We start from the raw sequence: 17,324 nt of genomic DNA, 5'->3' as shown, positions 1-17,324 counted from the left end.
AGAGTATTGGAAGCTATTTTGTAGATGACATCGCCAAAGTCGAGAATCGGTAGGATAGTCAGTTTTACTAGGGTAAGTTTGGCGGCGTGAGTGAATGAGGCTTTGTTGCGAAATAGGAAGCCGATTCTAGATTTGATTTTGGATTGGAGATGTTTGATATGAGTCTGGAAGGAGAGTTTACAGTCTAGCCAGACACCTAGGTATTTATAGTTGTCCACTTATTCTAGGTCAGAACTGTCCAGAGTAGTGATTCTAGTCGGGTGGGCTGGTGCAGGCAGCAAACGGTTGAAGAGCATGCATTTAGTTTTACTAGCGTTTAAGAGCAGTTGGAGGCCACGGAAGGAGTGTTGTATGGCATTGAAGCTTGTTTGGAGGTTAGTTAACACAGTGTCCAAAGAAGGGTCAGATGTATACAGAATGGTGTCGTCCGCGTAGAGGTGAATCAGGGAATCATACCACACCACTCCATACCACACACCACAGCACATGACACCACAGCACATGACACCACAGCACATACCACACCACTCCATACCACACACCAAAGCACATACATACCACAGCACATACCACACCACTCCATACCACACACCAAAGCACATACATACCACAGCACATACCACACCACTCCATACCACACACCACAGCACATAAATACCACAGCACATACCACACCACTCCATACCACACACCACAGCACACACATACCACTCCATACCACACAACACAGCACATACATACCACAGCACATACCACACCACTCCATACCACACACCACAGCACATGCATACCACAGCACATACCACACCACTCCATACCACACACCACAGCACATACATACCACAGCACATACCACACCACTCCATACCACACACCACAGCACATGACACCACAGCACATACCACTCCATACCACACACCACAGCACATACATACCACAGCACATACCACACCACTCCATACCACACACCACAGCACATACATACCACAGCACATACCACACCACTCCATACCACACACCACAGCACATGACACCACAGCACACCACACCACTCCATACCACACACCACAGCACATACCACACCACGCCATACCACACACCACAGCACATGACACCACAGCACACCACACTACAGAGCCCTGAATCCTTATTGTTTTTTAATTTGATTTTATAATTTGAGACACACACACACACACACACACACACACACACACACAAAATCCGTCTGGCATCTATATCTCTATTGACTTCTCAGAGAGAGTGTTGAGACCTTGTTATACTCCTCAGTTCCTCCTTAGCTCTGCTCGGGTCTGTGTGTGTGTGTGTGTGTGTGTGTGTGTGTGTGTGTGTGTGTGTGTGTGTGTGTGTGTGTGTGTGTGTGTGTGTGTGTGTGTGTGTGTGTGTGTGTGTGTGTGTGTGTGTGTGTGTGTGTGTGTGTGTGTGTGTGTGTGTGTGTGTGTGTGTGTGTGTGTGTGTGTGTGTGTGTGTGTACACACAGTATACTGGATCTCTCATTGTCTCTCTCTATACCAGATTTATAGTGGTTGACTGACCCCACTCGCTGAGACTAAGTAATTGGGAAAAGGATCCGGCTTTCTGTGTGTGTGTGGTAATTTGAAAGGTTGTTAAAACCACAATAAAACGGGGCCATCTTTTGTGCAGGAGCTATCAAGCGTTGTGCTGATAAATCACAGGCTGAATTTTTTTATGCAATCTGCCCTGGGCTGGTCCTATCCCTCTCCTCTCTCCTCCATGTCACTCTGCTGACCTGCCCTTCCATGACCCTGGATACACTCATCACACACAGCATCACTCTGTTCACACAACACTTACTATGGCCATGTGATACACACAAGTGTGCAAAACACTGCACATGGCACACACACACACAAAAAATCCACACACACGATACATACCTTTACATTTTACACTCACAATAGGAATGGTACACACACATCACTGAACAGTATGTGCATTGTTCCCGAGAGAACAACTCTCTCTCTCTCTCTGCACACTAGTTATTGTGTACAAAACGTTAACATGATGTTATTTCCTTAACGTTAAGAAAATCCCTAATGGGACAATGTATTTTTTTTAAATATTTTTTTTTATTATTATTTTTTTTACACTATTAAAATCACAGTGCAGCTGGCCTGCTTGCTCTTTCTCTTATCTAATAATGCGAGAGTATGTTCAGTCTTCGGTCGATTGCATGTAGAATATCCTAGCCTATTAATGGCACTGATGTTTTATTGACTATTCATTGCTGATAGGCCCTGTTTTACAGAAGTTGCGAGACATTACACGTCAAAAATTGCGAAATACGTCTGCCTGTGTCCCTTCCTTCTACTGTGTCCCTGCCTTCTACTGTGTCCCTTCATTCTCTGTGTCCCTTCCTTCTACTGTGTCCCTTCCTTCTACTGTGTCCCTTCCTTCTCTGTGTCCCTGCCTTCGACTGTGTCCCTGCCTTCTACTGTGTCCCTTCCTTCTCTGTGTCCCTTCCTTCTACTGTGTCCCTTCCTTCTCTGTGTCCCTGCCTTCTACTGTGTCCCTTCCTTCTCTGTGTCCCTGCCTTCTACTGTGTCCCTTCCTTCTACTGTGTCCCTGCCTTCTACTGTGTCCCTGCCTTCTACTGTGTCCCTGCCTTCTACTGTGTCCCTTCCTTCTCTGTGTCCCTTCCTTCTACTGTGTCCCTTCCTTCTACTGTGTCCCTGCCTTCTACTGTGTCCCTTCCTCCTCTGTGTCTCTTCCTTCTACCGTGTCCCTTCCTTCTACTGTGTCCCTTCCTTCTACCGTGTCCCTTCCTTCTACTGTGTCCCTTCCTTCTACTGTGTCCCTTCCTTCTACTGTGTCCCTTCCTTCTACTGTGTCCCTTCCTTCTACTGTGTCCCTTCCTTCTACTGTGTCCCTTCCTCCTCTGTGTCCCTTCCTTCTACTGTGTCCCTGCCTTCTACTGTGTCCCTGCCTTCTACTGTGGCCCTTCCTTCTACTGTGTCATTCTACTGTGCCCCTGCCTTCTACTGTGTCCCTTCCTTCTACTGTCCCTTCCTTCTCTGTGTCCCTTCCTTCTACTGTGTCCCTGCCTTCTACTGTGTCCCTTCCTTCTACTGTCCCTTCCTTCTCTGTGTCCCTTCCTTCTACTGTGTCCCTGCCTTCTACTGTGTCCCTTCCTCCTCTCTGGCTCTTCCTTCTACTGTGTCCCTTCCTTCTACTGTGTCCCTTCCTTCTACTGTGTCCCTTCCTCCTCTGTGTCCCTTCCTCCTCTGTGTCCCTTCCTCCTACTGTGTCCCTTCCTTCTACTGTGTCCCTTCCTTCTACTGTGTCCCTTCCTTCTACTGTGTCCCTGCCTTCTACTGTGTCCCTTCCTTCTACTGTGTCCCTTCCTTCTACTGTGTCCCTTCCTTCTCTGTGTCCCTTCCTTCTCTGTGTCCCTTCCTTCTACTGTGTCCCTTCCTTCTCTGTGTCCCTTCCTTCTCTGTGTCCCTTCCTTCTACTGTGTCCCTTCCTTCTACTGTGTCCCTTCCTTCTACTGTGTCCCTTCCTCCTCTGTGTCTCTGCCTTCTACTGTGTCCCTTCCTTCTACTGTGTCCCTTCCTTCTCTGTGTCCCTTCCTTCTCTGTGTCCCTTCCTTCTCTGTGTCCCTTCCTTCTCTGTGTCCCTTCCTTCTACTGTGTCCCTTCCTTCTACTGTGTCCCTTCCTCCTCTGTGTCCCTTCCTCCTCTGTGTCCCTTCCTCCTCCTGTGTCCCTTCCTCCTCCTGTGTCCCTGCCTTCTACTGTGTCCCTGCCTTCTCTGTGTCCCTTCCTCCTCTGTGTTCCTGCCTTCTACTGTGTCCCTGCCTTCTACTGTGTCCCTGCCTTCTACTGTGTCCCTTCCTTCTCTGTCCGTCCTTCGCTTGCTCGCTATGAAAGGTGCATGTGTTTGTTCTCAGAAGTATTTCAAATAACAGGGCTTTGCATGCTAACAGACCAGTAAGTGCTTAGCGTGCTACCAGACCAGTAAGTGGTTAGCGTGCTACCAGACTAGTAAGTGGTTAGCGTGCTACCAGACCAGTAAGTGGTTAGCGTGCTACCAGACCAGTAAGTGGTTAGCGTGCTACCACACCAGTAAGTGGTTAGCGTGCTACCACACCAGTAAGTGGTTAGCGTGCTACCAGACCAGTAAGTGGTTAGCGTGCTACCAGACCAGTAAGTGGTTAGCGTGCTACCAGACCAGTAAGTGGTTAGCGTGCTACCAGACCAGTAAGTGGTTAGCGTGCTACCAGACCAGTAAGTGGTTAGCGTGCTACCAGACCAGTAAGTGGTTAGCGTGCTACCAGACCAGTAAGTGGTTAGCGTGCTACCAGACTAGTAAGTGGTTAGCGTGCTACCAGACCAGTAAGTGGTTAGAGTGCTACCAGACCAGTAAGTGGTTAGCGTGCTACCAGACCAGTAAGTGGTTAGCGTGCTACCAGACCAGTAAGTGGTTAGCGTGCTACCAGACCAGTAAGTGGTTAGCGTGCTACCAGACCAGTAAGTGGTTAGCGTGCTACCAGACCAGTAAGTGGTTAGCGTGCTACCAGACCAGTAAGTGGTTAGCGTGCTACCAGACCAGTAAGTGGTTAGCGTGCTACCAGACCAGTAAGTGGTTAGCGTGCTACCAGACCAGTAAGTGGTTAGCGTGCTACCAGACCAGTAAGTGGTTAGCGTGCTACCAGACCAGTAAGTGGTTAGCGTGCTACCAGACCAGTAAGTGGCTGGACTGAAGATATTATTATTGGAGGGCAGTGCTGCACATTCACTACACAGCACAGCTCCACATGTATTACACCATCTAATGTGTTTATGTAATGTGGCTGACTGGCTTCAGCCGCAGTGGAGCGGTGAATGTCTTGTGTAATTGGTTTGGTGTAAAAGCAAGCATAGAGCAAAGGTAAATATAACACTCTTGGCAGTTGGAACACACACACACACACACACACACACACACACACACACACACACACACACACACACACACACACACACACACACACACACACACACACACACACACACACACACACACACACACACACACACACACACACACACACACAACAACATACTCGCTTCGCAGAGTCCGCTGTGTAAACACAAAAACCAGCAGGCTCATAAGCATTCATTCAAACAGCACTTTCGTGCATTTTGCCAGCAGCTCTGCTGTTTGACTTCAAACCTATCAACCCCCGAGATTAGGCTGGTGTAACAATGTGATGTGAAATGGCTAGCTAGTTAGCGGGGTGCGCGCTAATAGCGTTTCAAACATCACTCGCTCTGAGACTTGGAGTAGTTGTTCCCCTTGCTCTGCATGTGGAGCGATGGGTAACGCTGCTTCGAGGGTGGCTGTTGTCGTTGAGTTCCTGGTTCGAGCCCAGGGAGGAAGGAGGAGAGGGCCGGAAGCTATACTGTTACACTGGCAATACTAAAGTGCCTATAAGAACATCCAATAGTCAAAGGTATATGAAATACAAATGGTATAGAGAAATAGTCCTATAATTCCTATAATAACTACAACCTAAAACTTCTTACCTGGGAATACTGAAGACTCATGTTAAAAGGAACCACCAGCTTTCATATGTTCTCATGTTCTGAGCAAGGAACTGAAATGTTAGCTTTTTTACATGGCACATATTGCACTTTTACTTTCTTCTCCAACACTTTGTTTTTGCATTATTTAAACCAAATTGAACATGTATCATTATTTATTTGAGGCTAAATTGATTTTATTGATGTATTATATTAAGTGAAAATAAGTGTTCATTCAGTATTGTTGTAATTGTCATTATTACAAATAAATTGCAAAAATCAGCCGATTTAATCGGTACTGGACCTTTTTTTGTCCTCCAATAATCGGTATCGGCGTTGAAAAATCATAATCGGTCGACCTCTAGTTTTGACAGCCACCTCCTGACACACACACACACTCACACACTTATTATAATTTATAAGGTCGAGCCTTTGGGTTCGTGGCGTGGCTGGCAAGTGGCAGTGAGTGTGGTGGTGTGAACTACTGTGTGCGTCTTGCTACAACGGAGGAGAGATCAGCTCTCAGACTCTCAAGGAAAAGGTTGTTTCCCTCATCTGTGAGATGCACACCATCCCTGTGGGGGGGGGATTGTGATTGCGAGGGTGTGTATGGGAGAATGTGCCTTGGACTTTAATTGTGTTATTTTTGTGTGTGAGTTCATTGTGTTCTTTACTCTCCCCCTCCCCCACAGAGGTCCTTCCGTTCGTTCGGTAATGATGACCGTCACGTCATGGCCAAGCACTCCTCCGTCTACCCATCATCGTCTGAGCTGGAGGCGGTCCAGACCCTGGTGTCCACCGTGGAGGGTGCCCTCAAACACGTCTCTGATTGGATAGACCAGAGCAACGTTCAATCGGTGCAGAGCAACAGCCAGACAGACGCAGCAGTCGGCCAGACAGACGGTCAGTCCGACGCAGCAGTCGGCCAGCCCAACCCCACAGACAGCCCGGTGCCAAAGGATGGTAGCTGTGACCATGACGATGACCTTAACCCTAACGACGACGGCAGTCTTAGTCCCAAAGCCAGCCCAGATGACTCCACAGACGGCGGTAGCAGGTGGGCATCTGGTTCTAACCGATGCATGATAGGATATAGGGGGCTGTTTGGTGACTGCTGGTTAGACTAACATTTTTGGTCTTCAGGTCCTGACATATTTTTATGATCTTGTTGATTTTATGAGGTTTTTGGGATGACCTGGGTTTAAATAATTGCAAACCCCAAATTTGACCTAGGTCTGATAGGTGGTTTAAATGTTTAGAGTGTAACCCGGCTATCTGTCTGTTATCCTCAGTGAGCCCAGTGGAGGTGTTCTGTGTGGCGTGATGAGGATCGGCCTGGTGGCTAAAGGTCTGCTCATCAAACAGGACATGGACCTGGAGCTGGTGCTGATGTGTAGAGAGAAACCAACAGAGACACTGCTGTGTGCTGTCTGTGATAACCTGCCGCTGCAGATACAGGTAAGAGAGAGTGAGAGACACACACACACACACACACACACACACACACACACACACACACACACACACACACACACACACACACACACACACACACACACACACACACACACACACACACACACACACACACACACACACACACACACACACTGTGGCATATTCAGCTCATGTATTCTCCATCTGTTGGTAATAAACACTCAACACCTGTGTGCAAAAGGTAGATGGACTTTTGTAATGTAGTAAATACTGGCCCAACATCCTGCAAGAAGTCCTCCTTACCCCAGCATCATCCATCCTGTAAGAAGTCAGTCAGTCCTCCTTACCCCAGCATCATCCATCCTGTAAGAAGTCAGTCAGTCCTCCTTACCCCAGCATCATCCATCCTGTAAGAAGTCAGTCAGTCCTCCTTACCCCAGCATCATCCATCCTGTAAGAAGTCAGTCAGTCAGTCCTCCTTACCCCAGCATCATCCATCCTGTAAGAAGTCAGTCAGTCCTCCTTACCCCAGCATCATCCATCCTGTAAGAAGTCAGTCAGTCCTCCTTACCCCAGCATCATCCATCCTGTAAGAAGTCAGTCCTCCTTACCCCAGCATCATCCATCCTGTAAGAAGTCAGTCCTCCTTACCCCAGCATCATCCATCCTGAAGAAGTCAGTCAGTCCTCCTTACCCCAGCATCATCCATCCTGTAAAAGTGTGTGCTCTGTAAAGTCACAATGGGCATGGCAGAATCAGAGAATAGGCTAGGGGCAGAATTAGAGAGTAGCCTAGGGGCAGAATCAGAGAGTAGCCTAGGGGCAGAATCAGAGAGTAGGCTAGGGGCAGAATCAGAGAGTAGGCTAGGGCAGAATCAGAGAGTAGGCTAGGGGCAGAATCAGAGAGTAGGCTAGGGGCAGAATCAGAAAGTAGCCTAAGGGCAGAATCAGAAAGTAGCCTAGGGGCAGAATCAGAGAGTAGGCTAGGGGCAGAATCAGAGAGTAGGCTAGGGGCAGAATCAGAAAGTAGCCTAGGGGCAGAATCAGAGAGTAGCCTAGGGGCAGAATCAGAGAGTAGGCTAGGGGCAGAATCAGAGAGTAGGCTAGGGGCAGAATCAGAGAGTAGGCTAGGGGCAGAATCAGAGAGTAGGCTAGGGGCAGAATCAGAGAGTAGGCTAGGGGCAGAATCAGAAAGTAGCCTAGGGGCAGAATCAGAGAGTAGCCTAGGGGGCAGAATCAGAGAATAGGCTAGGGAAGAATCAGAGAATAGCCTAGGGGCAGAATCTGAGAGTAGGCTAGGGGCAGAATCTGAGAGTAGGCTAGGGGCAGAATCAGAGAGTAGGCTAGGGGCAGAATCAGAGAGTAGGCTGGGGGCAGAATCAGAGAGTAGGCTGGGGGCAGAATCAGAGAGTAGGCTAGGGGCAGAATCAGAGAGTAGCCTAGGGGCAGAATCAGAGAGTAGGCTGGGGGCAGAATCAGAAAGTAGGCTAGGGGCAGAATCAGAGAGTAGGCTGGGGGCAGAATCAGAGAGTAGGCTAGGGGCAGAATCAGAGAATAGGCTAGGGGCAGAATCAGAGAGTAGGCTGGGGGCAGAATCAGAGAGTAGGCTAGGGGCAGAATCAGAGAGTAGGCTGGGGGCAGAATCAGAGAGTAGGCTAGGGGCAGAATCAGAGAGTAGGCTAGGGGCAGAATCAGAGAGTAGGCTAGGGGCAGAATCAGAGAGTAGGCTAGGGGCAGAATCAGAGAGTAGGCTGGGGGCAGAATCAGAGAGTAGCCTAGGGGCAGAATCAGAGAGTAGGCTAGGGGCAGAATCAGAGAGTAGGCTAGGGGCAGAATCAGAGAGTAGCCTAGGGGCAGAATCAGAGAGTAGGCTAGGGGCAGAATCAGAGAGTAGGCTAGGGGCAGAATCAGAGAGTAGGCTAGGGGCAGAATCAGAGAGTAGCCTAGGGGCAGAATCAGAGAGTAGCCTAGGGGCAGAATCAGAGAGTAGGCTAGGGGCAGAATCAGAGAGTAGCCTAGGGGCAGAATCAGAGAGTAGGCTAGGGGCAGAATCAGAGAGTAGCCTGGGGGAAGAATCAGAGAGTAGCCTGGGGGAAGAATCAGAGAGTAGCCTGGGGAAGAATCAGAGAGTAGCCTGGGGGCAGAATCAGAAAGTAGCCTAGGGGCAGAATCAGAGAATAGGCTAGGGGCAGAATCAGAGAGTAGCCTAGGGGCAGAATCAGAGAGTAGGCTAGGGGCAGAATCAGAGAGTAGCCTAGGGGCAGAATCAGAGAGTAGGCTAGGGGCAGAATCAGAGAGTAGGCTAGGGGCAGAATCAGAGAGTAGGCTAGGGGCAGAATCAGAGAGTAGGCTAGGGGCAGAATCAGAGAGTAGGCTAGGGGCAGAATCAGAGAGTAGGCTAGGGGCAGAATCAGAGAGTAGGCTAGGGGCAGAATCAGAGAGTAGGCTAGGGGCAGAATCAGAGAGTAGCCTAGGGGCAGAATCAGAGAGTAGCCTAGGGGCAGAATCAGAGAGTAGCCTGGGGGAAGAATCAGAGAGTAGCCTGGGGGAAGAATCAGAGAGTAGCCTGGGGGCAGAATCAGAAAGTAGCCTAGGGGCAGAATCAGAGAGTAGGCTGGGGTCAGAATCAGAGAATAGGCTGGGGGCAGAATCAGAGAGTAGGCTAGGGGCAGAATCAGAGAGTAGGCTAAGGGCAGAATCAGAGAGTAGCCTGGGGGAAGAATCAGAGAGTAGCCTGGGGAAGAATCAGAGAGTAGCCTGGGGAAGAATCAGAGAGTAGCCTGGGGGCAGAATCAGAAAGTAGCCTAGGGGCAGAATCAGAGAATAGGCTAGGGGCAGAATCAGAGAGTAGCCTAGGGGCAGAATCAGAGAGTAGGCTGGGGGCAGAATCAGAGAGTAGCCATGGGGCAGAATCAGAGAGTAGCCATGGGGCAGAATCAGAGAGTAGGCTAGGGGCAGAATCAGAGAGTAGCCTAGGGGCAGAATCAGAGAGTAGGCTAGGGGCAGAATCAGAGAGTAGGCTAGGGGCAGAATCAGAGAGTAGGCTAGGGGCAGAATCAGAGAGTAGGCTAGGGGCAGAATCAGAGAGTAGGCTAGGGGCAGAATCAGAGAGTAGGCTAGGGGCAGAATCAGAGAGTAGCCTGGGGGAAGAATCAGAGAGTAGCCTGGGGGAAGAATCAGAGAGTAGCCTGGGGGCAGAATCAGAAAGTAGCCTGGGGGCAGAATCAGAGAGTAGCCTGGGGGCAGAATCGGAAAGTAGCCTGGGGGCAGAATCAGAGAGTAGGCTAGGGGCAGAATCGGAGAGTAGGCTGGGGGCAGAATCAGAGAGTAGGCTAGGGGCAGAATCAGAGAGTAGGCTAGGGGCAGAATCAGAGAGTAGGCTAGGGGCAGAATCAGAGAGTAGGCTAGGGGCAGAATCAGAGAGTAGGCTAGGGGCAGAATCAGAGAGTAGGCTAGGGGCAGAATCAGAGAGTAGCCTAGGGGCAGAATCAGAGAGTAGCCTAGGGGCAGAATCAGAGAGTAGGCTAGGGGCAGAATCAGAGAGTAGCCTAGGGGCAGAATCAGAGAGTAGGCTAGGGGCAGAATCAGAGAGTAGCCTGGGGTCAGAATCAGAGAGTAGCCTGGGGTCAGAATCAGAGAGTAGCCTGGGGTCAGAATCAGAGAGTATCCTGGGGAAGAATCAGAGAGTAGCCTGGGGGCAGAATCAGAAAGTAGCCTGGGGGCAGAATCGGAGAGTAGGCTGGGGGCAGAATCAGAGAGTAGCCTAGGGGCAGAATCGGAGAGTAGCCTAGGGGCAGAATCGGAGAGTAGGCTAGGGGCAGAATCAGAGAGTAGGCTGGGGGCAGAATCAGAGAGTAGGCTGGGGGCAGTATCAGAGAGTAGCCATGGGGCAGAATCAGAGAGTAGGCTGGGGGCAGAATCAGAGAGTAGGCTGGGGGCAGAATCAGAGAGTAGGCTAGGGGCAGAATCAGAGAGTAGGCTAGGGGCAGAATCAGAGAGTAGGCTGGGGGCAGAATCAGAGAGTAGGCTAGGGGCAGAATCAGAGAGTAGGCTGGGGGCAGAATCAGAGAGTAGCCATGGGGCAGAATCAGAGAGTAGCCTGGGGGAAGAATCAGAGAGTAGGCTAGGGGCAGAATCAGAGAGTAGCCTAGGGGCAGAATCAGAGAGTAGCCTGGGGAAGAATCAGAGAGTAGGCTGGGGGCAGAATCAGAGAGTAGGCTAGGGGCAGAATCAGAGAGTAGGCTGGGGGCAGAATCAGAGAGTAGGCTAGGGGCAGAATCAGAGAGTAGGCTAGGGTAAGACGTTGTGGAGAGGGCAGGAACAGAAGCAGGGAGAGGAGAAGATACTGTTGTATTAATACGCTGCTAGCATGTGTAATTAATATAGAAGTGTCAGCCAGGAGATTTACTAATTAGTAAAACACGTGCACGGCAGGAACAGAAAACACACACGCTCGCATACGTGCACATATGTAGTTAAGGTTATACTTACTTAGCTACATAGACAGGTATACCTGTCTTATAGGCTCTGTCTTATAGGCTCTGTCTTATAGGCTCTGTCTTATAGGCTCTGTCTTATAGGCTCTGTCTTATAGGCTCTGTCTTATAGGCTCTGTCTTATAGGCTCTGTCTTATAGGCTCTGTCTTATAGGCTCTGTCTTATAGGCTCTGTCTTATAGGCTCTGTCTTATAGGCTCTGTCTTATAGGCTCTGTCTTATAGGAACTGTCTTATAGGAACTGTCTGTGGCGCACTGCACTAGCTTTGAATAGTCCCCGCGATATGCAACTTTTCAGGGAAGTCAGGAACCAATATACACAGTCAGTTAGGGAAGCTAAGGCTAGCTTTTTCAAACAGAAATTTGCACCCTGCATCACTAATTCCAAAAAGTTTTGGGACACTGTAAAGTCCATAGAGAACGAGAGCAACAGCTCTGCACCCCCCGCAGCAACTGGCCCAAGCCTCCCCAGCTTCTCCTTCACCCAAATCCAGATAGCAGATGTTCTGAAAGAGCTGCAAAACCTGGACCCATACAAATCAGCTGGGCTAGACAATCCCTGGGCCTGTACAAATCAGCTGGGCTAGACAATCCCTGGGCCTGTACAAATCAGCTGGGCTAGACAATCCGGACCCTCTCTTCCTAAAATTATCCACCGCCATTGTCGCAACCCCTATTACCAGTCTGTTCAACCTCTCTTTTGTATCGTCTGAGATACCTAAAGATTGGAAAGCGGCCACGGTCATCCCCCTCTTCAAAGGGGGAGACACTCTAGACCCAAACTGTTACAGGCCTATATCCATCCTGCCCTGCCTTTCTAAAGTCTTCGAAAGCCAAGTTAATAAACAGATCACTGACCATCTCGAAAATCCCACCGTACCTTCTCAGCTATGCAATCTGGTTTCCGAGCTGGTCACGGGTGTACCTCTGCCATGCTCAAGGTCCTAAACGATATCATAACCACCATCGATTAAAAACAGTACTGTGCAGCCGTCTTCATCGACCTGGCCATCGACTCGGTCAATCACTGTATTCTTATCGTCAGACTCAACAGCCATGGTTTCTCTAATGACTGCCTCGCCTGGTTCACCAACTACTTCTCAGATAGAATTCAGTGTGTCAAATCGGAGGGCCTGTTGTCCGGACCTCTGGCAGTCTCTATGTGGGTGCCACAGTGTTCAATTCTCGGGCCGACTCTTTTCTCTGTATATATCAATGATGTTGCTTTTGCTGCTGGTGATTCGCTGATCCACCTCTATGCAGAGGACACCATTCTGTATACATCTGGCCCTTCTTTGGACACGGTCTTAACAAACCCCCAAACGAGCTTCGATGCCAAACAACAGTTCTTCCGTGGCCTCCAACTGCTCTTAAACGCTAGTAAAACTAAATGCATGCTCTTCAACCAATTGCTTTCCACACCCGCCTGCCTGCTTAGCATCACTACTCTGGACAGTTCTGACTTAGAATATGTGGACAACTATAAATACCTAGGTGTCTGGTTAGACTGTAAACTCTCCTTCCAGACTCATATTAAACATCTCCAATCCAAAATTAAATCTAGAATCGGCTTCCTATTTCGCAACAAAGCCTCCTTCACTCACGCCACCAAACTTACCCTAGTAAAACTGACTCTCCTACCGATCCTTGACTTTGGCGATGTCATTTACAAAATAGCCTCCAACACTCGACTCAGCAAATTGGATGCAGTCTATCACAGTGCCATCAGTTTTGTCACTAAAGCCCGATATACTACCCACCATTGCGACCTGTATGCCAAGTCAGCTGGCCCTCGCTTCATATTCGCCGACAAACCCACTGGCTCCAGCCAAGCGAGAAAGACTGAATACACTAGGATATAGCCTAGAGGGAGACTGAATACACTAGGATACAGCATAAAGAGAGAGACTGAATACACTAAGATACAGCCTAGAGGGAGACTGAATACACTAGGATACAGCCTAGAGGGAGACTGAATACACTAGGATACAGCCTAGAGGGGGACTGAATACACTAGGATACAGCATAAAGAGAGAGACTGAATACACTAGGATACAGCCTAGAGGGGACTGAATACACTAGGATACAGCATAGAGAGAGACTGAATACACTAGGATACAGCCTAGAGAGAGACTGAATACACTAGGATACAGCCTAGAGAGAGACTGAATACACTAGGATACAGCCTAGAGAGAGACTGAATACACTAGGATACAGCCTAGAGAGAGACTGAATACACTAGGATACAGCCTAGAGAGAGAGACTGAATACACTAGGATACAGCCTAGAGAGAGAGACTGAATACACTAGGATACAACCTAGAGAGAGAGACTGAATACACTAGGATACAACCTAGAGAGAGACTGAATACACTAGGATACAGCCTAGCGAGAGACTGAATACACTAGGATACAGCCTAGAGAGAGACTGAATACACTAGGATACAGCCTAGAGAGAGACTGAATACAGCCTAGAGAGAGACTGAATAAACTAGGATACAGCCTAGAGAGAGAGACTGAATACACTTGGATACAGCCTAGAGAGAGAGAGACTGAATACACTAGGATACAGCCTAGAGAGAGACTGAATACACTAGGATACAGCCTAGAGAGAGACTGAATACACTAGGATACAGCCTAGAGAGAGACTGAATACACTAGGATACAGCCTAGAGAGAGACTGAATACACTAGGATACAGCCTAGAGAGAGACTGAATACACTAGGATACAGCCTAGAGAGAGACTTGAATACACTAGGATACAGCCTAGAGAGAGACTGAATACACTAGGATACAGCCTAGAGAGAGACTGAATACACTAGGATACAGCCTAGAGAGAGACTGAATACACTGGGATACAGCCTAGAGAGAGACTGAATACACTGGGATACAGCCTAGAGAGAGACTGAATACACTAGGATACAGCCTAGAGAGAGAGACTGAATACGCTAGGATACAGCATAAAGAGAGATACTGAATACACTAGGATACAGCCTAGAGAGAGACTGAATACACTAGGATACAGCCTAGAGAGAGACTGAATACACTAGGATACAGCCTAGAGAGAGACTGAATACACTAGGATACAGCCTAGAGAGAGACTGAATACACTAGGATACAGCCTAGAGAGAGACGGAATACAGCCTAGAGAGAGACTGAATAAACTAGGATACAGCCTAGAGAGAGAGACTGAATACACTAGGATACAGCCTAGAGAGAGAGAGACTGAATACACTAGGATACAGCCTAGAGAGAGACTGAATACACTAGGATACAGCCTAGAGAGAGACTGAATACACTAGGATACAGCCTAGAGAGAGACTGAATACACTAGGATACAGCCTAGAGGGGGACTGAATACACTAGGATACAGCCTAGAGAGAGACTGAATACACTAGGATACAGCCTAGAGAGAGATACTGAATACACTAGGATACAGCCTAGAGAGAGATACTGAATACACTAGGATACAGCATAAAGAGAGAGACTGAATACACTAGGATACAGCCTAGAGAGAGACTGAATACACTAGGATACAGCCTAGAGAGAGACTGAATACACTAGGATACAGCCTAGAGAGAGACTGAATACACTAGGATACAGCCTAGAGAGAGACTGAATACACTAGGATACAGCCTAGAGAGAGACTGAATACACTAGGATACAGCCTAGAGAGAGACTTGAATACACTAGGATACAGCCTAGAGAGAGACTGAATACACTAGGATACAGCCTAGAGAGAGACTGAATACACTAGGATACAGCCTAGAGAGAGACTGAATACACTGGGATACAGCCTAGAGAGAGACTGAATACACTGGGATACAGCCTAGAGAGAGACTGAATACACTAGGATACAGCCTAGAGAGAGAGACTGAATACGCTAGGATACAGCATAAAGAGAGATACTGAATACACTAGGATACAGCCTAGAGAGAGACTGAATACACTAGGATACAGCCTAGAGAGAGAGACTGAATACACTAGGATACAGCATAAAGAGAGATACTGAATACACTAGGATACAGCCTAAAGAGAGAAACTGAATACACTAGGATACAGCCTAGAGAGAGAGACTGAATACACTAGGATACAGCATAAAGAGAGATACTGAATACACTAGGATACAGCCTAGAGAGAGATACTGAATACACTAGGATACAGCCTAGAGAGAGATACTGAATACACTAGGATACAGCATAAAGAGAGATACTGAATACACTAGGATACAGCCTAGAGAGAGACTGAATACACTAGGATACAGCCTAGAGAGAGAGACTGAATACACTAGGATACAGCCTAGAGAGAGAGACTGAATACACTAGGATACAGCCTAAAGAGAGAAACTGAATACACTAGGATACAGCCTAGAGAGAGAGACTGAATACACTAGGATACAGCATAAAGAGAGATACTGAATACACTAGGATACAGCCTAAAGAGCGAAAGACTGGCTGTGTATCCTTGTATGTGTTCATTTTTATGCATTGTTGATTGTGTGTGTGTGTGTGTGTGTGTGTGTGTGTGTGTGTGTGTGTGTGTGTGTGTGTGTGTGTGTGTGTGTGTGTGTGTGTGTGTGTGTGTGTGTGTGTGTCTGAGTGCTGCTGACACTCTAATATTCATAATCTGATCTTAAGCCGGATCACTGGTGCCAGTGGTAATTTATTTCCCTTATATGAGGAGAGACTTAATATAAAGGACTGGCACACACATCTTAACTGTGTGTGTATGAGGGAAGATGCATAAGAAGGAGACGCGCATCGTAACTGTGCGTGTGGAATTAATAGCGACAGAACTAGCTTTGAGCCTCCACACCAGAACTAGCTTTGAGCCTCCACACCAGAACTAGCTTTGAGCCTCCACACCAGAACTAGCTTTGAGCCTCCACACCACTCCCTCACCAACTTCAAACATCAGCTATCCGAGCAGCTAACCGATCGCTGCAGCTGTACATAGTCTATAGGTAAATAGCTCACCCTTTTTCACCTACCTCATTCCCATACTGTTTTTACACTGTTTTTATTTATTTACTTTTCTGCTCTTTTGCACACCAATATCTCTACCTGTACATGCCCATCTGATCATTTATCACTCCAGTGTTAATCTGCAAAATTGTATTATTCGCCTACCTCCTCATGCCTTTTGCACACATTGTATATAGACTGCCCATTTTTTTCTACTGTGTTATTGACTTGCTAATTGTTTACTCCATGTGTAACTCTGTGTTGTCTGTTCACACTGCTATGCTTTATCTTGGCCAGGTCGCAGTTGCAAATGAGAACTTGTTCTCAACTAGCCTACCTGGTTAAATAAAGGTGAAATAAAATAAATAAATAAATAAAAAAGAACTAGCTTTGAGCCTCCACACCAGAACTAGCTTTGAGCCTCCACACCAGAACTAGCTTTGAGCCTCCACACCAGAACTAGCTTTGAGCCTCCACACCAGAACTAGCTTTGAGCCTCCACACCAGAACTAGCTTTGAGCCTCCACACCAGAACTAGCTTTGAGCCTCCACACCAGAACTAGCTTTGAGCCTCCACACCAGAACTAGCTTTGAGCCTCCACACCAGAACTAGCTTTCAGCCTCTACATCAATCATGTTTTTTTTATTTATCTTTTGTTCTCCCCCTCTCTCTTCTTATAATCTGTTTTGTAAATGCACTGTCTGTGAGTGGATGTGTGTGTGTGTGCCCGTAAGTGTCTGCACGTAGTATGTGAGTGCACGCACAAGTGTTTGTGTAGTGTTGGTGAATGGGTTTGCTCTTAACGGCTTTCACAGCCTGGACTGAGACCAGCTGAGATCGTAATGACCCAGTCAACGTTCAAGTACAGTTTATTCTGGCTATG

General features: G+C 48.0%; 1 protein-coding gene across 7 annotated transcripts in view; it reads left to right on the top strand.

The window, feature by feature from the left end:
- LOC118374857 (spermatid perinuclear RNA-binding protein-like) overlaps nucleotides 1-17,324 on the top strand; it is a 228,398-nt gene that overhangs the window by 141,103 nt on the left and 69,971 nt on the right. For all 7 annotated transcript variants that reach the window (XM_052458425.1, XM_052458428.1, XM_052458430.1 and 4 more), the window contains 2 exons: nucleotides 6,238-6,602; nucleotides 6,838-7,003. In XM_052458425.1, the coding sequence (XP_052314385.1) occupies nucleotides 6,238-6,602; nucleotides 6,838-7,003 (531 nt within the window). The remainder of the gene's footprint in view (nucleotides 1-6,237; nucleotides 6,603-6,837; nucleotides 7,004-17,324) is intronic.

Source organism: Oncorhynchus keta, chromosome 12 (genome assembly GCF_023373465.1).
Source record: "Oncorhynchus keta strain PuntledgeMale-10-30-2019 chromosome 12, Oket_V2, whole genome shotgun sequence".
Taxonomy (NCBI): domain Eukaryota; kingdom Metazoa; phylum Chordata; class Actinopteri; order Salmoniformes; family Salmonidae; genus Oncorhynchus; species Oncorhynchus keta.
Note: the sequence above shows the minus strand (reverse complement) of the source record. Positions and strands in the feature narration are given on the sequence as shown.